Source organism: Chiloscyllium plagiosum, unplaced genomic scaffold, assembly GCF_037043375.1.
Source record: "Chiloscyllium plagiosum isolate Xiang-an unplaced genomic scaffold, Cpla_swu_hap1 HiC_scaffold_53X, whole genome shotgun sequence".
NCBI lineage: Eukaryota > Metazoa > Chordata > Chondrichthyes > Orectolobiformes > Hemiscylliidae > Chiloscyllium > Chiloscyllium plagiosum.
The window spans coordinates 18,604,350-18,629,502 of NW_028270191.1; the positions used below are offsets into that span (position 1 = coordinate 18,604,350).

General features: G+C 44.2%; 1 protein-coding gene across 7 annotated transcripts in view; it reads left to right on the top strand.

Moving 5' to 3' along the window:
* LOC122543325 (tensin-2-like) overlaps nt 1–25,153 on the top strand; it is a 273,742-nt gene that overhangs the window by 242,063 nt on the left and 6,526 nt on the right. For all 7 annotated transcript variants that reach the window (XM_043681852.2, XM_043681854.2, XM_043681853.2 and 4 more), the window contains 9 exons: nt 2,420–2,612; nt 11,695–12,500; nt 13,286–13,372; nt 16,607–16,738; nt 17,810–17,902; nt 18,665–18,742; nt 22,044–22,121; nt 23,122–23,290; nt 24,856–24,924. In XM_043681852.2, coding sequence (XP_043537787.2) covers nt 2,420–2,612; nt 11,695–12,500; nt 13,286–13,372; nt 16,607–16,738; nt 17,810–17,902; nt 18,665–18,742; nt 22,044–22,121; nt 23,122–23,290; nt 24,856–24,924 — 1,705 coding nt within the window. The remainder of the gene's footprint in view (nt 1–2,419; nt 2,613–11,694; nt 12,501–13,285; nt 13,373–16,606; nt 16,739–17,809; nt 17,903–18,664; nt 18,743–22,043; nt 22,122–23,121; nt 23,291–24,855; nt 24,925–25,153) is intronic.

The following is a 25,153-nucleotide window of genomic DNA, read 5'->3' on the forward strand; positions in this document are numbered from 1 at the left end:
ATAAAATGTAAATACACATTTCCCATGAGGCATTGGAAGGTCAGATTGTTTTGTTTTGAACCAGGAAAGGCTATTTCTTTCGACAAGTTTGTTTCTTTTTGTTAACCTCACCTCAGCTGCTGAACTCCTCAACATATTATCCAATCCCTTGCCTCACCAGAAACACACAGAGTTGTTTTTAAATCCATTTCTGCTGCACTTCAGTAACCTTTGCTGGTGAACTTATTCTACACGTCACTACCTTTGGTAAATAAAAAAATATAATTTGCCGTTGAATACTTTTCCTGGGCTCAATTTTCCCAAAATTGATGATGAGTGGGTAGAAAATCAGTTTCAAATGTTCTTACTTTTCATTGGTGTTCCCTGGTATTCAAGTACTTTGGCAAAGCCGACAGTTTTTCCAATTAACTTCTTTCAATCTCCTTCCTGATGTGCAAACTTCATCTCTCGGTTTTCCTTTTCCGAAGAAAGCCAGCCCTTCGGAATCTTTCCTCACAAATTAGACTCTTAATATTTTGGTCACTCAGCTCACAACCACGTTGGTGCCTATTTTGTTTTTGCCTTATAGCTGCAATTACATATCTGTACTCGAATGTTATTTTCAGACTAGTGAGTGTGTGTGTGTCTGTGTTTGTAGCATGTGAGAATTCCCTCTGACAGCCAGAATGTTAGTCATATCCAGAGCGCCAGCAAGATCTTTCTGTATTCACAATACCCTTGAACTCTCTGAGGACAATTTGACTCCCAGTGTTAGCAGCTTCACTGGTTTAACAATGCAACATCAAAAAGCACAAGATTTCACTGGTGCTACAAATTAAAGGACAATCTTCTCATTGTTTTGGTCTCACTCATTGTGCAGAACAAACAAAATGTCAGAAAAAATATTGCATTTAAACCCACATTTATTTAAAGATTGTTTTGCTACATTTTACCCAAGTCTAGTCAAATTTTACACACTGCAGCTTGAACAAATTATATCTCTATTATTAAAAGTCATCCACAGTTCATGTTCTGTAATCTTGCTGCTTCTTCATCAATGTTTATGATCATATTTTTACAACAATTAATTTGTTATTATTTGATGTGTCAACTCACTCCCAATTCTCTTTTGCTCAGCCAGATGTCATGGTGTAGGTTAAAGTTCTGGCCACTAGGTGGCACCACGTAGCAACTGCAGTGTGACTGTCAACTCAATTACTATCATCTGATATACAATTGAAACAAAAATGCTCAACTGACCATGGTCAATGGCACAAACAATTTACTAGTGGCTATTGTACATTCATCAAAGCATCAGGATTGTTGCTGATCAAGGGCTGTGACCCTACCACAGGATTTTATGCAGAAGTAGTGTCCTTGCCCACTGACTCAAAAGTAGAACATGAGCCCCTTTCTGTTGGTCTGGGAAGCATCAGCCAGATTATACAGTGGTCAGGCAATTAGTTGCCTGAAGTCATGGCTTCTGCTGCTGTGTGGCCTCATGCAGATGCCAGCTAATCAGATAGCTGCTCCAGCACTTTAGTCCCAGCAGTGCCTCTAGGAATGGAACTGCTGGGACTTCAACCAGCCCCACTGAGCTCAGATATGGATGTGAGTGGGGTAGCTTTGCCAGAGCTGGTCAGCCAGGTCCTGAGGGGAGGGCTGATGAACTGGTGACAGTTCGAACTCTAGCAGAATGGTGTGAGGGAGTTCAAACAGGTGTGGGTCCTTTCCACTGGATAGCCATTTGTTCAGCACAGGGTACCAGAAAGTGGAACACTCACTTCCTCACAGGCGTGCAGGGTATCCTTGGTAACCTTGCCACTTGGTGTGGGCACCCCCCTTTAAGGATCTTAATTGGCCTGAAGGAGAAGATCACCTGACATCTACTCTGTTGCTGGCAGGATTCCTGTGTGATGAAGGAGATGAGCAAACATCTGCCCTTGCCATGCCTTGCCACCTGATTTTACGGTCCATCCTTGTCTGCCAACCCACTCCCACTGGGGGTAAAATTTTGGCCTTAATCTGTTTTTAAGTTGTGATCATTTACTGTGAGCTAAATCCTGACACATAAGAATGATTTTGGTGCTATTAACTTAATGCAGTCATATGACATTCCTCTGGCTGCTGTTGAAAACTGTCTTTAAAATATATGACTGATGTTTACAGAATATCATGGAGGTGAGCCCTTCAGGGCCATCACCCAAGAAAAAAATTACCATCTTCGAGACAGGACAATAAAAAAGAAGAAATAACAAATACATTTGATCATGTCAAGCAGTTCATTAGAATGGAGAAAAATATTGCTTCTGTTATTACAAATCATTAGTGGCTGTATAGGTTGTATATATGTTCATCAGAAAGTGCTAAAGATTTACCTGAGCCAGAGGTATAACAAAAATAAGGCACTAAATACATGTTGTTCTCACTCCTCTGTCAGAAGTCCAATTCAATCCTGATCCAGGATCACGTGGGCAAGAAGCGTCTGTGTCCCAGAGTTCTGGGGAAATTGAAACACCTGAGGTTCAGCGGCAACACCATCGAGAAGGCATGGAAATCTGTACATCTGTATCGAATGTAACTGAACCTTCACCCCCTGTATGCACAAGCAGCCCTGCATCTAATACTGAAAGGTATGTTGCTCTTTGCAGTCACACTGAAGTACACTTTGAAACCTAATTGAAAATGTATTTATTCTGTTTATTCGCAGAATGTGGGCACCATTGGCAAGGGCAGCATTAATTACCCATTCTAAATTACCCCTGAGAAGGTGGTGGTGAGCTGCTTAATATTTCAGATAATCACCTTTCCTGTAGGTAGACCTTCAGTGCTGTTAGGGAGGGAGTCCCAGGATTTTAACCTGGTCATGCTGAAGGAACGGCGATATATTTCCAAGTCAGGATGGTGAGTGACTTGGAAGGAAACCTTGTGGTGGTGATGCTCCCACGTGCGTACTGTCCTATATTTGGTGGTGGTAGAGATCGTGAGTTTGGAAGGTGCCTATGAAGGAGCCCATGTTGCTGGGCTACATGTTACAGCAGCAACGTTTCATCTGCACATCCACACATGTCATTTATTGTATCCGTTGCTCCCAATGTGGTCTCCTTTACATTGGGGAGACTGGACACCTTCTCGCAGAGCACTTTAGGGAACATCTCCGGGACACCTGCACCAATCAACCCCACTACCCCATGGCCGAACATTTCAGCTCCCCCTCCCACTCTGCCAAGGACATGCAGGTTCTGGGCCTCCGCCACTGCCACTCCCTCACCACCCGATGCCTGGAGGAAGAACACCTCATCTTCCGCCGTGGAACTCTTCAACCCCAGGGCATCAATGTGGATTTAAACCAATTTCCTCATTTCCCCTCCCCCCACCTTACCCCAGTTCCAACCTTCCAGCTCAGCACCATCCCCATGACCTGTCCTACCTGTCAATCTTCCTTCCCACCTATCTACTCCACCCTCCTCTCTGACCTATCACCTTTACCCCCGCCTCCATCCACCTATTGCACCCTCAGCTACCTTCTCCCCAGCCCCACCCTCCTCCCATTTATCTCTCCACCCCAGAGGCTCCCTGCCTCATTCCTGATAAAGGGCTTTTGCCCGAAACATTGATTTTCCTGTTCCTCGGATGCTGCCTGACTTGCTGTGCTTTTGCAGCACCACTCTAATCTTGACTCTGATCTCCAGCATCTGCAGTCCTCATTTTCGCCTACATGTTACAGCAGTCAGAGTTGGATGGACTATGCAGGATGTTTCTTTTCTGTATCTCACAACGTCATTCCAACTCATTCTTTCCAGGCTGTTAGGACTTAAAGTTTCCACCCTGTAGGGAATCTAATTTAAAAAAAAGGACTGGTGGCTCCCACAGTCCTTCAACAACCAACAATTCCACAGTCCTTCAACAACCAACGATGGCACAGTGGTTAGCAGTGCTGCCTCACCGCGCCAGAGACCCGGGTTCAATTCCCACCTCAGGCAACTGTCTGTGTGGAGTTTTCACATTCTCCCCATGTCTGCGTGGGTTTCCTCCCACAGTCCAAAAATGTGCAGGTTAGGTGAATTGGCCATGCTAAATTGCCTGTAGTCTTAGGTGTAGGGGAATGGGTCTGGGTGGGTGCGGGTCGGTGTGGACTTGTTGGGCTGAAGGGCCTGTTTCCACACTGTAAGTAAAACCAACAATTCCACAGTCCACCACCAACAACTCTTTGGAACCAGGCTTGACATCACTAACTGCAATCGCCTCACCTACCTTTTTTTCACTTTTACCCCTTAGCGGGTCCTTCTTTCTAAGCTCTTCACTCCATGTTTGTCAGTCAAGGTGGCAATATGGATTATTGCCCTGCCCATTCGTGGAAATGCCAGTGAATTTGGTGCCTTCTTTTTTGAATGGGGGGGCATAGCATCATTGAGAAGCGATGGGAAATAGTGAAATTAAATTTTCTAAGTAAGGTAACAGGATGCATGTCAAGCTAGAAGGCAGAACGCAACAGATGTAATATTTTAGGCAATCACCTTTCATCAAAACCGGGCAAAGATGTAGCAGATTCAGAGCAAGTACGGAGGCAGGGAGAAGGAGGAGTGGGAAAGGAACAAAAGGGAAGGTCTGTCATAGGATGGACAGCATCCTATGGATAGCATTCTGTCATTAAATGACAGAAAAGATGCGCAAAGCAAAAGGGAGTGGCAATTGAGCAAGTGCAGGAACAAGAAACAAGAGAAGGTTTGAATGGCAACACCAGAATTGTCAGCAAAAGCTCTCATTCAGGTGGTGGCAGTGTACACTTTCACAAGCTTATTGTAGTCTTGAGCTAACGATAGGAATGGAAGAGGTTCCAATTTTTTTCCATACAACAAGGAATCTCTCATGCTTTTACTCCCAGCCATTGGGATGTGTTCGGAGAAGTTACAAGCCTATATTCAACCTGGTTGGCTTCATTACACTCACATTTACGTTGTTCCATCAAATCCTGCCGTGGGACTCAAACCAGGGTGTTATCTGCTGCATCACAAGACGTATTCTCACTCCTTTTATGGAGCAGTCAATTGAAGGTTTGTTTCCTACCTTCAATATATAGACACACAAATATGTGGAATTGTGAAAAATGTACCAAACCTATTAAGTTATTTCTGACAGAACCACTAAAAATCACTAGCGGTTTATAATGTGATGCCCCAGCGACATTAAGAAATACTTGGTAAAGAGTATTAAATGACTGGTAGCCAAGGAGGTAAAACATTTGTCAAAGAGTCATACAATGTTTACAGCACCAAAAGAGGTAATCAACCTGTGTATCCCTGCCATCTGTACAAGAGCAACATAACTCCCCTGTCTTTACACAGTCCTGAAAATATTTTCTTTCAGATAATAATCTGGTACACTTTTGAAAGCACTTATTGAATCTGCCTCCACTACACTTTCAGGTGGTGAATTCCAGACCCTAACCACTCACTGTGTCTTTTTTTTCTCTCATGTTGACATTGCTTCTTTGGCTAATCACCTTAAATCTATGTCTCCTGGTTCTCAATCTTTCCACCAATGGGAACAGTTTCTCCCAATTGCTTCTGCCTGGACACCTCATGATTTTGAACACGTTATTGCATTTTTTTTCCTCATTATGAAGAATATATGTCCTATTCAAGGTGAGACGTGACAAATCTGTGGGAATAACCTGCTAATAATTCTGTTTCCCTGGTCCCATGAAAGCCTTTCAGTGCCCCTGTTGTTCTCGACGCCTCGAAATGGTTGATCATGGTATCAACGGATACTTGCTTAACATCTTTGTGCAGCATTCCCCACAGTCCCCCTCCCTCCCCATTCTCACAGATTTGCTGGTCCATAAAATAAATAGGTTATTTGTCAGGTTAGAACAGCATGATACAAGCATTCATGCAAAAGCAAACACTTGGAAATCTGAAATGAAAACCGAGAATGCTGGAAATCCTCAGCAGGTCTGGCAGCCTCTTTGGAAAGAGAAACAGAGTTGATTCTTCAGGTCAGGCTGTGTTTTTCATTACTTTAAAAGGAAGCGAGCAGTGATCCACTGATACATACCATTTTCTGAATTAATAATGTCCTTGCCTGGATATCCATCTTTCATCCCTAAGAGATACCAAAGGCTTGAAATTTTCAGGGATAAAAAGGGAAGGGTGATGTGACTTGCGTGGAATGAACTTGATAGGAGAGCTGGCTTCCACTTATCTAACATCTGTTGAGCAGAGAATGGATTACACATGTGGCAGATGGAAGCATTCCCCTGGCAGCACACTAAGAAGGCAGATTTTGGCATGCAGGCAGCCATACTGGAGGCTGACTTTATACATTTATGTAGCAGTCTGACTCTCAGTCATCAATCACCTTCGTTGCCATGAATATTGAATGAGTGCTTATTAAATGAGTGATAGTGTGAGGCCCAGTACACTCATTTGATCCTGCTTCTCACAGCTCATCTGAAAGTCATCTCCATCCATGCTGCTAGGTTCCTATGGAGACAATATCAGCACAACATGATAGTGTGAGGCCCAGTACACTCATTTGATCCTGCTTCTCACAGCTCATCTGAAAGTCATCTCCATCCATGCTGCTAGGTTCCTATGGAGACAATATCAGCACAACATGAGGCCCCTCAAAAAACAAGGCTCTGACAATGGTGTCCAAAGCACCCCTTTCTTACTGGTCGGATCAGCAACATCAGAGCAATAAATGGTGTGCTGAATTTGTCTGCTCACCAACACCAAAAAATATGTGCATTTGTACACTCCTGATGGAATAAGATTTCTCCAAGGTACTTGGCAAAAATGATAATCAGACAACCTTTGACACCGAGCCACACAAGGAGATCTTAGGACAGATTGCAAAGCTTGATCAAAGAGGTAGGTTTTAAGGAGTGTCTTAAAGGAGGGTAGAGAGAAAAAGGCCAAGGGGTTTCGGAAGGGAATTCCAGAGTGCAGGGCCCAAGCAGCTAAAGGCACGGCCATCAATGATAGAGCAACAGAAGTAATGGATGTGCAAGAGGCCAGAATTAAATGAATGCACATATCAAAGAAGGTGCGGGGCTGGAGGAGATTACAAAGCCAGGAAGAGGTGAGGAAATAGAGGAATTTAAATGCAAGAAAATCCAAATTCCTAATTCTAAATTTAAAAATACACTTTCTAAGCCTTCAAGGGTATGTATGTAACTGTTGTGCATATTGTCTTGTAGATGCCAGTGCAGTGATAGATGTCATTCAAAGCCTGCTCTTCATCAAATACTATTCTCTATCAATTTTGCCCTGCGGTCCACCAACACACACACACACACACACACACACACGGAGCAAATTCCCAGTGGGGTCCAATTCCAGCCACTGTGTCTTTTCTAAGAAGTTATTCAAGTGTCAACTGTGGAGGAGTTGCTGCTGCCCTCATGTAATGATCCTCATCAATACACACACACACAAGCGCAAACATACACACACACACAAACAGAGACATGACTGGGGACGAGTGCTCGGTTTTGTGTCTTATTCCCTTAATTTGTACTTAGACAGCTGCTGTCTTGGCATTCACACCTCTGGAAACAGCTTTCATAATTTTAGTTGTCTCATTCCCATTCTCTTTGGCCTTGCCAGCATGAAACCTTTTGTTATTTAACGTCTCCTGCCCTTCAACTGCTCACTGACCTTCCCTTTTATTCTTCTTTCCACCCTCCCTCTTTTTCACTTCCTCAAATCCTGTCACAACCTGGAACTTTTCCCAGTTCTGATGAAGGGCCATGGATCTGAAATGTTAACTTAGTTTCTCTCTCCACAGTTGTTGCCCGACCTGCTGAATTTATCCATCATTTTCTGTCTTTATCTTGAGTTTAATCCACAGTGTTTTATTTTAGTACAAAATGCCTCTGAATCTGGATGTAGGTTTGCTCGCTGAGCTGGAAGGTTCGTTTTCAGATGTTTCATCGCTATACTAGGTAACATTATCAGTGGGCCTCCAGATGAAGCACTCGTAGTATGGCCCGCTTTCTATTTGTGCATTTGGGTTTCCTTGGGTTGGCGATGCCATTTCTTATGGTGACGTCATTTCCCATGGTGATGTCGTTTCCTGTTCTTTTTCTCAGGGGGCGGTAAATGGGATCCAAGTCAATGTGTTTGTTGACAGAGTTCCAGTTGGAATGCCATCCTTCTAGGAATTCTCAATCATGCCTCTGTGTGGCTTGTCCTAGGATGGATGTGTTGTCCCAGTTAAGGTGGTGTCCTTCCTCATCCGTATGTAAGGATACTAGTGAGACTGGGTCATGTCATTTTGTGGCTAGTTGGTGTTCATGTATCCTGGTGGCTAGTTTTCTGCCTGTTTGTCCAATGTAGTGTTTGTTGCAGTTCTTGCACGGTATTTTGTAAATGACATTAGTTTTGTTGTTGTCTGTATAGGGTCTTTCAAGTTCATTAACTGCTGTCTTCATGTGTTGGTGGGTTTGTGGGCTACCATGATGCCATGGAGTCTGACTAGTCTGGCAGTCATTTCCGAGATGTCTTTGATGTAGGGAGACTGGCTAGGGTTTCAGGATGTGTTTTGTCTGCTTGTTTGGGTTTTTTGCTCAGAATTTACAAAATACCTTGCAAGGACTGTAACAAACACTACATTGAACAAACAGGCAGAAAACTAGCCACCAGGATAGATGAACATCAACTAGCCACAAAAAGACATGTCCCACTCTCACTTACATACAGATAAGGAAGGATACCACTTCGACTGAGACAACACATCCATCCTAGGACAAGCCAAACAGAGACATGCACGAGAACTCCTAGAAGCATGGCATTCCAACCGGAATTCTATCAACAAACACATTGACTTGGATCCCATTTACCACCCCCTGAGAAAAAGAACAGGCAATGACATCCATGGAAATGACATCACCACAGGAAATGACATCACCAACCCAAGGAAACCTAAATACACAAATAGAAAGTGGGCCATGTCACCAGTGCTTCATCCGGAGGCTCACTGATGATGTTACCTAGTATGGTGATGAAACTTCTGAGACCGAACCTTCCAGCTCAGCGAGCAAACCTACATCCAGAACCTCAACCTGAGCTACAAATCTTCTCAAAACTCGCTAATGCCTCTGGATGGCTGGAAAACCTTTCATTTTAAATCCAGTTGTAAGCAGGTTTAGTGAGAGTGTTTCATCTGGTTGAAACCTGAGCATTTAGTCAGTGTGTACACATCAAGCTGACTGACAATTCGAAACACAGCACACAATTGCAACAGGATTTATAGCAGCACATTGAAGAAATAAAACTAAATCAAAAGCAGAATTTTTTTTTGTAAATTAAGGCTGCTTCAGGAGTTTATTGGAATGAAATAATGTATCCAGAGCTTCTGAGTTGTCACATTCTGTCAGTTAAGATAACACACAGCTGAACCTTGCAAGCTCAATCTGACAGCTCCTCATCAAGAATAGATTGAAAGTTGTTATGTTCAACTGCTTCCTCGTCTCACTGCATCTGCATTTCATTTGCACCACAGCGGTTCTCAGAAACTGGAACGGCTGCTGCAGACTGCAGGAATTAAGCAGTTCATGACAACTTGCTCAAACTCCCACCATTAACTGTAACTTATTTCACAAAACCAAATCATCCTGCAATTGGATCCTGACCCATCTCCATGTGGCACCCCATCGTGTGTGTGTGCACACGCGCATGTTTCTCTCTTCCTCTGCCTTTTCCACTTTGCCTGTCTGCCCCTATGTCTTCTGATTAGGTCCTGATATGATTACGTGTGACCTGATAATGCAAAAAATGTCATTACACTGGCAACGAAGATATATTTCAAAGGAACAGGTCACAAATAGTAAACAACGTTAAAATGAAATAATGTTAATCAGAATGATATAAGATGCTGGTACAATTACTGCATTTAAAACTAATCTGGATGGATACATGAATAGGAAGGGTTTAGAGGGACATCAGCCAAATGCTGGAAAATGGGACTGAAGTAATTTAGGATATCTGGTCGACATAGACAATTTGGACTGAAGGGTCCATTTCTGTGCTGTATATCTCTATGATTCTGTGATGTGAAATATCTGTACTCTCTCACATATCACATATACACACACATAAACATTCACAAACACACATCAATGTGCTGTCACACTGGCTGACACATATGCACTCACACTCAGACTCTCTTTCTCCTCTTTTAAAGACATGGATCTGACATGGGAGTCGCTGAGGGAATGGTCTTTCCGGAATGCAGATGGGGTGGGGAGGGAAATATATCTCTGATGGTGGGGTCCATTTGTAGATGGTGGAAATGGCGGAGGATGGTGCGATGTATACGGAGGTTGGTGGGGTGGAAGGTGAGGACCAGGGGGTTCTATCCTTTTTGCAGTTGGAGGGGTGGGATTTGAGGGCAGAGGTGCGGGAAGTGGATGAGATGCGCTGGAGGGCATCATCAACAATGTGGGAGGGGAAATTGTGGTCTTTAATAAAGGAGGCCATCTGGTGTGCCTCCATCTGTGAACGCAGGAGGACCAGTTCCACCACAGAACACACCAGATGACTTCGTTCTTTAAAGACTGCAGTTTCCCCATCCACATGGTTGATGACGCCCTCCAGTGCATCTCATCCACTTCCCACACCTCCACCCTCGAACCCCACCCCTCCAACCGCAACAAGGACAGAACCCCCCTTCCACCGCATCGCATCATCCTCCATCATTGCCGGCACCTACAAATGGACCCCACCACCAGAGATATATTTCCCTCCCCACCCCATTCGCTTTTCGTAAAGACCATTCCCTCCACGACTCCCTTGTCAGGGCCCCTCGCCCCAACAACAAACCCTCCCCTCCTGGCACCTTCCCTGTGCCCACACCTCTCCCCTTACCTCCATCCAAGGCCCCAAAGGACCTTTCCACATCCATCAAAGTTTCACCTGCACTTCCACACGTCATTTACTGTATCCGTTGCTCCCGATGCGGTCTCCTCTACATTGTGCAGACAGGATGCCTACTCTCAGAGCGCTTCAGAAAAATCTCTGGGACACCTGCAGAAGCCAACCCCACCTTTCATTGGCTGAATACTTCAACTCCCTTCTCACTCCGCCAACGACATGCAGGTCCTGGGCCTCCTCCTTCACCACTCCCTAACCACCCAACGCCTGGAGGAAGAACGCCTCATCTTTTGCCTCAGAACCCTTCAACCCCATTGCATCAAAATGAACTTCACCAGTTTCCTTAGTTCCCCTCCCCCCACCTTATCCCAGTTCCAACCTTCCAGTTCGGCACCATCCTCATGACCTGTCCCACCTGTCCATCTTCCTTCCCACCTATTCGCTTCACCTTCCCCTTTGACCTACCACCATCACCCCTACCTCCATCTACCTACTGCACTCTCAGCTCCCTTCCCCCAGCCCCACCCCCTCCCATTTATCTCACCACCCCCTCGGCTCACAGCCTCATTCCTGATGAAAGGCTTTTGCCCAAAATGTCGATTCTCTTGCTCCTCAGATGCTGTTTGATCTTCTGTGCTCTTCCAGCACCACACTCTCGACTCTAATCTCCAACATCTGCAGTCCTCACTTTCGCCCTTTATTCAAGAAGGTGGCTCACTTTGCTTTCTCAAGGGCAATAAATGCTAGCGATGCCCATATCCCAGAAATGAATAAAAACGGAGTATTTTTTAACAGTATTTTTTCATGTTTGTTATATATCTGAAATCATCAACAGCATTGGGACAGTGGAGGGTGGACATGCAACACCAGTCCAACCATCGATGGTTCCTGACCCACAATGTACAACTCCACCTGGGACAGAAGCAAACCTTCAACCCCCTGTCTCTTCTGGGTTGGGGAAAAGTGGCTTGTCTGTCGGTTGTCATAGAAACGAAAGCCCTAGAAGTCCAAGAGACCATCCGTCGAGCAGCCAGCAAGCGACTGGCACGGAGACCAGTGCAGCTCCAGTTAGCCCTGGGAACTTGCACCAGGCAGGCACTGTCGATACTCAGTTAAATGTAAACCAAAGTAAAAGGCTAGACAGCCCCAATGGACTTTCCTCAACCTGCAGCCTAGTGTTCAAGGGTCATCCAGTCGAGAGCTTCTCCGATCATTATGTCGCCAACACGCCTGGGAGTTCACCCTTTGTCAGACATCCAGTGAACAGTGCCCTAAGTGTCCCATGTTTTATGAACCCCTCAGTGCAGCATCCGTTGTTGCTCCCAGATATGGTTGCTCCTCAGTCCTGTCAAGGGAGCCCGGATTCACAAGCCCCTCCGACTCCTGCCTTCCCAATTTCCACACCCTACTATACTCCCTTGTCGCCTGCCGAAGTGTTCACCTACCAATCGGGAAGCCCAGGAGGCCTCCAGCAGCCACCATTGCCAGAGAAACAACGCCAATCCTCCAGCCAAGGATTGAGCAACGGAAGGTCGTTCTCTCCAACGCTAAGAGGTCTTCATCATACTCCCGCTGAAAATGCCTCACACCATGTGACCTTCTCGCCCACCACTTTGGACTTCTCAATGTCATCATTGACAGGTAAGCTATCATATTGTGTGGCAGCAGCATTGGCACTCTGGTATCCCATTGGTTCCCTCAAAGAGATTACCCAAATAATGTTCTCATTGGTTGGGAGCACCAAAATGCCAAGGGCCATGAACCTTGAAGGCAATTGGGCATCAGCTGATTGGGACTGGAATTGCAATAATGGAGTGTGTTAACCACCTAAACTTGCTGATCCCTCCCCCCCGATTTACCACACACCGCCCTTTAACCCAGAAAAAGATGAACTATCTGGAAATTCTGGACTGTAAAATCCCTGTTTACAAACTTTCTGGCCTGTTCAGCTTTATCATGAGCAAGCAATCTTTTGTGCCAGTCATTGTCGAAGTGGTGAACCCAAAGATTGATCCCCAAATCCACTGAGCAACGAACTGGCAGTTGCAAGGTCTAATAAGGGTCCTAGGCCAGACACTCTCCCCACCCCTACCTCAATGACGGGCAGACATTTGTAAATGTTTCTAACATGGCTCCTTCAATATGGGAATGTTGAAACGCTTTTTCCTCAGGGCAAGGAATTATCCCTTCCTTCTAGGCCTTGGAATCTTCCTGTTGGACATTTGCTGCTAATTTGTCAAACCAGAGAAGACCCAGCTCACCAAAACCTGCAAATTATAGGAAACCCCCAACTCTTGACCCTGCATATCGCTTGATGATGTCACCTTCCCTCCTTCCTGATGGCCTGAAGACAGTCCTTCTAAGCACAAGCAAAATCTAATACCAGTAAACTTTATTTAATCATTTGCCGTCCTTATTCTCTGCAGATGGACATCAGGAAAACCAGATCAGTGCCAAGTTTGTCCAGGATACCTCAAAGTTTTGGTATAAACCGAACATCTCCAGAGACCAAGGTGAACTGTCATGTCTGGATGAAAGGTGTTGTTTGTGGTTTAAAGTTGACAGTGACAAGGAGACTCATCCAAGGACCCTTCCCCTCCACATTCCACCTTGACCCGTATTTCCCCAAGCACTTTAAAATTACCAATATGCCAAATTTCCCTTATTGTTATTTACTCATAATTACTCACATAATGGCATTGAGGATTAGGCTGGAAGCTTTTTGTTCATCCTGTCTCCTGTTCTGAAGCGATCGTGCAGCTGCAGTAAAAAGTGGGCTTGTGTGCATTCTAGGGGCATAAAGCAGACACAGTAAGGGCCCATTTCAGTGCCCCCAAAAGGTGCCTGAAAGATATCAAAACCTCTATTGGATAGACCCACTTTTCAGATGCCCCTGGCGATAGATTGAAACAGGTGTTAAGCCCCATAAATTAGTAGTGAGGCACCAAATAGCAAAATGTTGTTTATAAAGAAAAATTATCCAAAACCGTTCAGCCACAAAGCTGGAGTTCTTACTTCTGGGGTTCTTGTCAGTCTCTTTCACATCGTCCCCTCCTCCTTGCTTATCTCAGGACCACATCTGGTAAGGCAAGCAGCCAAACATTCCCCTTAAGCTGGGGAGGGTTGCTGATATTACAAAAAAAGACCAAATAATATTAATGAAGGTTAATCCCAGATCTCTTGATTCAGGCCCCTTCATGGGCAGCATTTTGAGGTTTTTGTTTATCTGTGCTCGCAAGCAGCTGCTTAGCCAACGCAGCAGCTCCAGATAGCTTGTTGGATCATCAGGCAGCTCTAAACATACTTCAGCCATAACTTCCTGTTGTCGTGACACCACGGTCCTTTTTCAAAAATAGCCTTGTGGGAACAGACCATTTAATGTGTCCCCCTGCATGAGAAGGCAACAAGACATTCTGGACACAGTGCCATAGACAACAACACAATTAAATCATGTTATTCCTTAACTCATTAACCAGATCGGAAATAGGGTGGTTGCCAGGGGCGGGGCAGTGATCTGCAGAAAGCTCCCCAATTGTTAATTTGCCTCTAAACTGTACCATGGCCTTCCTTACCTCTCTCTGTTTACTCGTTGCATTTATATAAATAGTTAGGGTTCCTTAGAAATCATTTTTCTTTGGTCGCATAGGTGTTTCAAACTGTCTTCAACAGTGATACCAGGGCTCATGGGTTAACTATGAGGAGAGATTACACAGTTTAGAGTGAATTCTCTGGAAATTGGAAGGTTTGGAGCTAATTTGATCCAAGTATTCAAGACGCTAAGGGGAACAGGCTGTTCAGAGAAAAAGCTTCCGTCATCCTTTTTTCATAAGTAAGATTTTGTATTATATGTGCAACAAAAGAATTTGACAAATCGATATTCACATTATCAAAGGTACAAAGTGGATTTTGTGTGTAAGATTCCATGAGAAATGCTGAAGCTCCATTGAAATAAATTGCAGCTACAAATTGTTCAGAGTGTACCTTTTAAAGTAACTTCTATCTTATAGGTTTATTTGTCTGTGTTTCAAACCATGGGCATTGAAGAAGTCATACCAGACTTGAAACATTCACTGTTTCTTCACAGATGTTGCAGACCTGCTGAGTTTCTCCAGCATTATAGAATCCCTAGCGCATAGAAGTATACCATTCAGCCCATCAAGTCCACACCAACCCTATGAAGAGCACCCAATCGAGACCCATCCCCTGTAACTCTGCATTTTCCTAATTCACCTAGCTTGCACATCCCTGGACACTATGGGCATCTTAACATGACCAATCCACCTAACCTGCACATCTTTGGACTGGGAGAGGAAACAGAAACACCCAGAGGAAACACGTGCAGACACAGGGAGAACTCCACACAAATAGTTGCCCAAGGCTGGAATCAAACCCAGTCTGACTCCACTTGATGAAGCAGCAACACTCATAAAGCTTGCGATTTCAAATAAACCTGTTGAACTGTAACCTGGTGTCATGTGACATCTGACTTTGTCCATCCCAGTCCAACACCGGCACCTTCACATTCTGTGTTTGCTTCAGATATCTAGCATCCACAGTATTTTGTTCTCATTGAAAATGTAGAGATCTTGTGCAGTGCTGTCTATTTACAATAATTACAACATTCTTTACATATGGATTTTGATACTTGCACGGGGCATGGAACATATTTTTTTAATGAGTAAGCCATTAAGTATCTTCAGATTATAAATAACATTTGGTGATGCTGGTAAACATTCTTAGCCCGTTAATTTAACATTCCTATGTGTGCGATTTTATGACGCTATTACGTGATTTAAAATAACTGTTAACTATTTTCTAAATGGGGAAAGGCTTCGGAAACCTGAAGGACAAAGGGACTTAGGAGTCCTGGTTCAGGATTCTCTTAAAATTAATTTGTAGGTTCATTTGGCAGTTAGGAAGGCCAATGCAAAGTTAGCATTCATTTCAAGAGGCTGGAATACAAGAGCAGAGATGTACTGCTGAAGCTGTATAAGCCTGTAGTCAGACTGCATTGGAATATTGTAGGCATTACAAAAAAGCTGCGTATCTAGGGAAGCATTTGGTGGTGTTGGAGGGGGGTCCAGAGCAGGTTTACAAGAATGATCCTGGGGATGAAGGGCTGTGGAATTCATTGCTGTCATGTCATTGAGTGTATTTAAGACAGAGAGAGATAGGTTCTTGATTAGTAAGGGGATCAAGGGTTACAGGAGAAGGCAAGAGAACGGGCTGGAGAAACATATCAGCCATGATTGAATGGTGGAGCAGATTTGATGGGATGAACGGCCTAATTCTGATCCTGTATCTTATGGGCGTACGCTCAAGTAAAGGACCATATTTTCACACATTGGAGCCAGATCTTTCACGAATGAAATTAGGAAACATGTCTGTGCACAGAGGGTGATAAAAATGTGAAACTTACTTTCACAAATGACAATTGATGCTCAATAAGTGGTAAATGTTATATCTAAAATTAGTAAATTTTGTTAGACAAAGGTTAAAAAAAAGGTTATGAGCAAAAGGTGAGGATATGGAATTAGGCCCCAGATCTTACTGAATGGCAAAGCAGGCTGGAGAGGGCTCCTCCTGTTCCTTTGTTCCGGATATTCTTGAAATAGTGGATTGGAGTTTAATGGGAGGAAGCTTTGTGACTGCTCATTTTTCTGATCTGAGCAAATCACTCATGCAGGCCATTCGCAGCAGTAATTCAGAATTGTAAAATCCTGTTATCCAATATCTCACATTCGCAGCTATCGCCCTCTTGAAAGATCGCGAGCCAGGCTCCTTTCTCATTCGAGACAGCAATTCATTCCAGGGAGCTTATGGCCTTGCCCTCAAAGTGGTGACACCTCCAGCTAACCTCAGCTCACACAGCACGAAAGGTATGTTTCAGATATCCAGCCCTGTGTTTGACTGTGAACGTTTCAGGGGAACTTTGACTGCAGTTCTATCCCAGCTTGCAGCGGGTAGTTGCAGAATTGATCCCAGTGTGTGGCTCCAAATCGATTTTTACCCCCTCAAGCCCTTCCTCTCTCTCCCCCATCACTTCCTGAACAAGGTTGTGGACAATTCTGCAAAATCTATTCCCTGCTCCATTGTTTAAATGAAGAATGTGCCAGCAACTGCTGCTTGACAGGCTGGCCCACTTTTAATTAGCATCAGAACGTACAGGGTGATGGAAATGGGGACAATAAATGATTTTGAAAAGCGTTGGATGGGCAATTGAGAAAAATAAACTCACAGGGGTAGAGCGGGAGAGTGGGACAAACGGGTTTGCAGGATGCAGAATGGGGGGGTCGCTGGGCTGAAGGACCTTCCCTGTGCGGTCTTTCCACTCTTACTGTAACTGCAAGCACCACCCATCAACCTGCAAGTGAGACCGATAGAATTGAGGGGGCTTCAGGGGATGAGATGGGATTTCACTTATCAGGGCCAAACAGGCAAATGGGGAAGACTCGATCTGACTCCTTGGTCACAGAGCAGTCTAAGGAAGAGGAGTCACTTTGCTCGCCTGGGCCTGTTCACTTGCAGTCAGCACCGGCACCTCCACATCATCGGAGTCTTGTCACTGGGCAAGACTGGAGAGATTCTGAAGAGTCATACTGGACTCAAAACATTCACTCTGTTTCTCTCTTCGCAGAAGCTACCAGGCATGCCGAGTCTCTCCAGCGTTCTCTGTGTTTATTTCAGACTTCTGGCATCTGCAGGATTTTACTTTAATTCAAGGGATTGTTGTCCTGGCCAGTCTTGCTCTGACCCACTACCCACTCTGGGTTTTCCACTGTTAGTAACTGGAATATACAAGGCAGCTCATTTACGGTGGTGAGGGCCTCGCGAGCTGGGGAGCAAAGGGATCCGGAGAAGGCTAGGCTTGGATGGACTGAGCTGGGTATCGCACGCATCGTTTTTTTTTGGCACAGTGCTGTCCTAATTTCTGCAAATTGTCCCTGCAGGTGATCCCAATGAGCTGCTGGTCAGGCATTTCCTCATCGAGACAGGCCCAAAAGGGGTGAAGATCAAGGGTTGCCAGAATGAGCCTCACTTTGGTAAGATGCTGGATGCTGCTGGAGAGAGCATCTTCGAGAGTCTCAATGTGCTGGATTGATTCATTGTCCACAGCTTCAATAACTAGGAGCAACGAATAGGAGCCACCCCAAGTCAAGCAAAGAACTCTTTTTTTTTAAACAAACCACTCAGTCACTAAAACACCACATGATAAAACAAAGTCAGACCGCTCAGAAAAATCTCCCATTTCAGCAGCCACAGATTGATGTGCTCCTTCACTTCCAACCTCTTGAGCATTGCCGACTTTAGTCACTGCACCATTGGTCATACCTTCAGTTACTGACATGACCAAATGACTTATCACAGATCAAACGGTATTGAATTACACAGAAAAGCAGAGAACAAGACCATTCAGCCCATCAGTTTTGTGCTGGTATTTCTGTTCCACACAAATTCCCTTCCATTTCTCTTCATCTAGCTCTATCCTTCTAACCCTGCCTCCCTGGTGTTTCATCACCTTTCTTCCTTAAATGCATCTATATTATATGTCTCAACCACTTCCTGTGGTCGCAACGTCGACATGCTCACACTCTATGGGTAAAGATGTTGCTCCTGAATTTTCTGTTGGAGTGATCTGTGACTTTCTGGTATTTACAACTTCTAGTGCTGTTCTTTGGAATGTTTTACTGTGTATTAAGCTACTATATAAATGCAAGAGTTTTCTTTAGAAAGTGACCCTTCAGATACTTTTGCAAAGTGATTCCTTGGGATTGAAAACTAACCGGCTTTTGTGTTTGATGCAGGTAGTCTATCAGCCCTGGTTTATCAGCACTCCATCACACCCATCTCCCTGCCCTACAAGCTAAAGATTCCAGACAAAGGTAACACACCCTCTGAACCTAAAAGATAGCAGTCTTCTTGTAAAGTATTGGGAATGGGAAGAGATGGGGGTCAGGGCGAGATAAACCTAAATACTTACAGAATATTTGGGGAGAATCAACCTTGAGTGCTTTCAAGACACAGGTTAAAGATCACACGTATCACTGTCACCTGTTGAGGGAGGGATGAAGCTGTGCCTTCATTGAACAAGGGAAGTTTTCCAAATGAATCCACAATGTCTTGTAAAGCCTCAGAATGCTTGAAATGTGAAGAATTGCTTTCTTGGGGTGGGACAGAATTGCCCAACGAGGAATGAATGGACCAGTATCCTTTGGAGATTTAGAAAAATGAGAGGTAATTTCATAGTAGGGTAACGGCTCAGCCATTTTGGATTCAAATGGGAGAAATTTCTTAATCAGTCATAGAGTTATAAAGCACAGAAACAGACATTTCGGTCCAACTCATCCATGCTGACCAGATATCCTCAATAAATCTAGTCCCATTTGCCAGCACTTGGCCCATATACCTCTAAACCCTTCCTATTAATACACCAGTACATCCAGATGCCTTTTAAATGTTGTAATTGTACTAGCCTCCACCACTTCCTCTGGCAGCTCATTCCATACATGCACTACCCTCTGCATGAAAAAGTTGCCTGTCAGATCCCTTTTAAGTCTTTCCCCCTCACCTTAAAAGTCACCCCTTAGCCTACGATGCTCCAGGGAAAGAAAGCTCCAGACTGTTCAGCCTCTCCCTATAACTCAAAACCTCCAACCCCAACAAGATTCATGTAAATCTTTTCAGTACCCTTTCACATTTAACAATATCTTTCCTATAGCAGGAAGACCAGAATTGTATGCAGTATTCTAAAAGTGGTCTCACCAATATCCTGTACAGCCACAACCTGACATTCCAACTCTTAGACTCCATACACTGACCAATAAAAGCAAGCATACCAAATGCTTCCTTCACCATCCTGTGTACCCACGACACCAATTTCGAGGAACTATGTACTTGCACCCCTAGGGTCATGAATCTTTGAACTTTTGCTATCCCAGAGGGCCATGGAAGCTCAGTTACTGAGTCAGAGAGTCATCTAGCTCAGAAACAGACCCAATTGATAATCAGGGTAGGTAAAAACAATGACTGCAGATGCTGGAAACCAGATTTTGAATTAGTGGCGCTGGAAGAGCAATATTCAAGCATGGAATCAACAGCCATTTGGACACTGAGGGAACCAAGGTATTGGTTTGGGTGATGCTGAGGTTGGTGGTGACAGATAGGAAAGTAGATTCGAGAGCAAGGATCTACTGTAATCTTATTGAATAGTTTAGCAGACTGGAACGGCTGAATGGCCAACTCCGTTTATTTCCTATTAGCACTCTGAGCTTTGTTGGCCTGGACGAGCATGAAGCAAAGGAAATTCGAGATGGGTTTTCCATCTCACAGTTTTGTCAGAATTCGGTCCCTTTTCCAATGGAATGATTGGCTGGGAATGGTATATTGGAATATATAATGCTTGTGGTTAGGATTGTGGTTTGCTTTCTAAAATGTTTATCTGACCTTGGTCTGTGAACTTCTCTAATGCTTTTTATTTTTAATGAAGTGATTGTGATACAAACTCTTACCATCAGAACCAAATTATAAATAATCTGTGATCAATTATTCCTTAAAACATTTACTGTATAAATGTTTTGTATGTTTACTCTTAAATTCTGGGGATTTGTCCACTGTTGGAATAGGTATGGAGTTTGCAATATTGATTCATGGTGCACTTATTCCCTCTGCTGGACAGCACTTGCCATGGTTTTTAGTTTGGGTTTCTTCCAACTTTTCTTCCATCCTGGAGACACTGACTGTTACTGGGCACTATTCCAGGACCACCTGAGGGCACCACCTTGAATTTGAGCAAAGCACAAATTTTAGCAGTATAATTGTAAATCCCCTTGCACAAATTCCTCATCCTTGGCAATAAACAGAATATTAATACAATAGCTCTTGAAGTAACCCTCAGAGCTCAGTTCTTCTCAGCCTTTCCTAACTAATTTGGACACTGATGTCGATAAATTGAGAGAACCAGCTCTCCACCCTTTATCATTTTAAATTCACTTTGTTTGCTTCAAAGCTGCCCTGGCCTCAGTGCTGCCCTCCTGTGTTCATGGCTACCTGACATGACATTTTTGTCTGGCATCATTCTTCAGCTGAAAATGTGTTGCTGGAAAAGCGCAGCAGGTCAGGCAGCATCCAAAGGGCTTATGCCCGAAACGTCGATTCTCCTGTTCCTTGGATGCTGCCTGACCTGCTGCGCTTTTCCAGCAACACATTTTCAGCTCTGATCTCCAGCATCTGCAGTCCTCACTTTCTGCTCGATCATTCTTCAGCTGTCAGGCTAACAATACGTCATGGAGGCATCACTCTAGATCTTGCCATCTGTGTGCCTTCTTGTTATTGGTACCTGTGATCAGTCCTGCAGAGCAGAGCTTCCTGCTCTGAATGGTGTAGCTCATCTCTGGCTACTGGAACAGTAACATAGTGATAACATGACTAGATCAGTAATCCAGAGACACAATTTCAAATCCCACTATAGTAACTGAGCAGACTTTAAAACAATTGCTAAATCTGGAATGATTAAAGATGGTGAAAATACTCAATTGGTAGAAAATTTCATCCGGTTCATTAATGTCCTTCAGGGAAGGAAATCTGACTCCAGACCCACTGTGGTTGACTCTCAACTGCCTTCTGAAATGTCAAAGTGGGTACAGGAAAAGCACAGCAGGCCAGGCAACATCCGAGGAGCAGGAGAATTGACGTTTTGGGCATAAGCCCTTCATCAGGATTTCTGATGAAGGGCTTTTGCCCGAAACGTCGCTTCTCCTGCTCCTCGGCTGCTGCCTGACCTGCTGTGCTTTTCCAGCACCAAATTCTCGACCCTGATTTCCAGCGTATGCAGTCCTCACTTTCTCCTGCCTTCTGAAATGACCTGGCAAGCAACTCAGCTGTACCAAACTGCAAAAAAAAGTGGGTTTACCTGCACAATACAGACTGCAGCTGTTCAAGGAGACAGCTCATTACCACCACAAAGGTAATTAGGGATGGGCAATAAATGTCAGCCTTACTGGCAATACTCACAGCTCAAGAACATGTATATATAAAAAAGGGGCTAATAGCCATGAAAACTCGAGACAACTCAATAAAAATGTTGCGATGTTCCTGCCATTGTTTAGTGAGTAGAATTCTCCTAACTCTGAGGGCTGCAGATAGAGGATTTAACTGACAATAATTTGCTGTGCCTTTCCCTTCCAGATCCCATGGATGAAAACCAGGATAATGTTGCCCCTGGCAACACCAGTACTGCTGCAGAGTTGCTCAAACAGGGAGCGGGTGAGGATTCCTGTTGGTACCTGCTCACTGCTGTTTATTAAAAACTATCCCTTCCTCATACAATCTCTAAAGGTGTAATATATGGCATATTAAATTTGACGTGACAAAGTGCACAATAGTTCAGTTTCATTCAAGGCACTGTGTAATACTCTGAAGTACTTCACTACATTTACAATTAGAGGATGAAATTATACCAAACATTTCATGCCAAATGGGTTCTGCTGCATACAGTTCAAGGGCTGTACGTGGGATCCTGTCCCTGAGTGTACGATTGGAGGGGGGCATTAGACAGTGGCCTTCCCTCATTGAACCTTTGTGGTGGCTGCCCCATGCTTTAGTGCATCCCTCAGCATGTAGTGCTGAACGTTGGAATCTGCCAGTTTGCAATACCTAGTCCTGAACAACTGAAAGACCAGCAAGTTTCTGGCAGACCAAAAGGTACCTGCTGTTCTGTTAGGATGAATGAAGAATGGGAACATTGGGCCTAATTCTCTCTCACTCAAAGCCATTCACTTAGGCAGAGTTAAAATTGGGCCTGGTTTTGCACAGGCCTTAATAACAGCCTGCATTGGATTTCCTTCAAAATATTCACAAATAACAACGTGAGGAGAGGATGAACAGAATTCTTTTTTGCAAAGGAAACCGGATGTCGAGAGCAGGATAATGTGAGAGATTGTGGAGAAAGAGCAGGGGACTCAGGACAAATTGGAGCTCTTCCAAAGAGCCAGCACAGACACAATGGGCTGATTGGCCTCTTTCTGCTCTATATCAGTGGATAAGAATTCTCTCAGCTTTGTTCAATAGAATTACTGAGATATCATCAATGAATAGATTATTGAATCAAAATTGTGGTATTAATTTAGGAAACGGCCATTAATGCCTCGTAAGAGCATTACTGGAATCTGCTGGCTTGTATTAAATAGTTGGTTTGTTTTAATCTGGACTTTGGGCTGGGCTAGTGCACTGTACTGTCTGATGCAGTATTTCTTCTGGATTTCAGCTTGCAATGTATTGTATATCAATTCAGTGGAGACAGAATCCTTGACTGGGCCACAAGCAGTCGCCAAAGCAACTATGCAGACTTTTGCTATGAAGCCTCGGCCTACCGCCACTGTGGTACACTTCAAAGTTTCAGTCCAGGGCATCACCTTAACAGACAGCCAACGAAAGTAAGTCCACATTAGTGTTACTCGAACTATAACAACAATAACTCATTTTATATAGCACCTTTAGCATAAAAAAAATCCCCAAGGTGCTTTGTAGGAGGTTTATATGACTTTAAGCCACACCATAGAATCATAGAATTCCTACAGTGTGGAAACAGGCCATTTGACCCAACAAGTCCACACCAACCCTCTGAAGAGATCCCACCCAGACCCATGCCCCTACCCTATTGTGCTATATTTACCCTGATTAATGCACCTAACTTACACATCCCTGAACACTATGGACAATTCAACATGGCCAATTCACCGAACCTGCACATCTTTGGACTGTGGGAGGAAATCCATGCAGACAAGGGGAGAATATGCAAATTCCACACAGTCGCCCAAGGCTAGAATCGAGGCAGCAGTGCTAGCCACTGATCCACCGTGCTACCCAGGAGAAGTGGAGAGGTCAGCTTTAAGGAGTGTTTTAAAGGAGGAAAGTGCAAGGTAGAGAAGCAGGGAGGGAATACCAAACCTTGGGATCATAGCTTCCAAAAGCCAGAGGTGGAGCAATTAAAGTTGGGGCTGTTCAAGAAGCCAAACCTAAAGGAATTCAGATATCTTGAAGAGTTGTGGAGGCATGAGGAGGGGCCAAATGGCCTCCTCTTGTTCTTATGTTGCTAACATCAGACACTGCATGGGACATCCTGCCCTTGGGAGCTATCAGTGTGATTGAATGGTCAGTAGTTCCATTTCTCCAAGCAATGGCAGAGCTCAGGAGCAGATGCTGCCAGAACTGCAGGAGACGGCCTGAAGACTGCCCCAAGAAACTCCGGTTCCCCGGGTTTAGAGAGTGGGGAGGAATCCTAGAGCCTGGGAGGGGTGCAGGTTCTGTCAAGTAGCAGAAAAGGAAAGGTGGGATATCATCGTGGTGGGTGGAATCTGTCCCAGTTCACAAACAGTAACTCCCAAAAGAGGTGCTTCCCCAGTGTTCCTTCCTGCTTTTCTTCAAATAGGTATTTAAAAATCAACCTGCGCACACCTGCCCAAATATCCGTATCAGACATATTTTCTTATATTACGTGTGGTATTAGAACAAGCTCGATTAACGCTTATTTATTTACAAAAAGTGGGTTCCCAACTTTGGTAGCTGCCTGCCCTCTGTATTATGAGGTGGGGTCAAGGGTCAGTGGTAAAGTGCTGATTGGGCACCTGCCTATTTTACCTGCCCTCCCACCAAAAACACACCCAGGTCCATGACCAGATCTTCTGCAAATCACAAAACAAGTGAAATTTTGGGGATAGTTGCTGATTTGACAAAAATCTGTCAATTTCCAAACTTTAAAAAATTGATTGGGAATAACTTTTGAATCCTTGGCCACCTACAAGCTACAAAGTTATTTGAGACAGAGAATGTGAATCTTAAACACGGGCCATTGCTGCAGTGTCGGGCCAGTTTTACTGACCTTGTCCATTTGTTCTCTTTGCTGATAAAACTGGATTTCACAAAACAGTTTGAAAAGAAATTCCACTGTCGTAAAATTCTTTCCATTTCTAAACATACTTGTTTCTTTTGTGCTCAACAGAATTTTTTTCAGACGCCATTATCCAGTCAACACAGTTACATTCTGTAACCTAGATCCACATGATCGAAGGTATGTTGACCCGAGTTAGGGCAAAGTGGGCTATTATCATGCTGATCTGGGTATTACTGCTTTAGAGATTACACATGGCTAAACTTTGCTGGGTTTGTTCTTTGATGGTGTATTATTATCAATCATCCATTCCTTTTCAACTTTGTGCTCATAGGGTGAGGGTATTAGGACTGGAGAAGAATATTCGTTGTTCCATCCAGCATTCACAGCTAGTCATATATAACCCAAC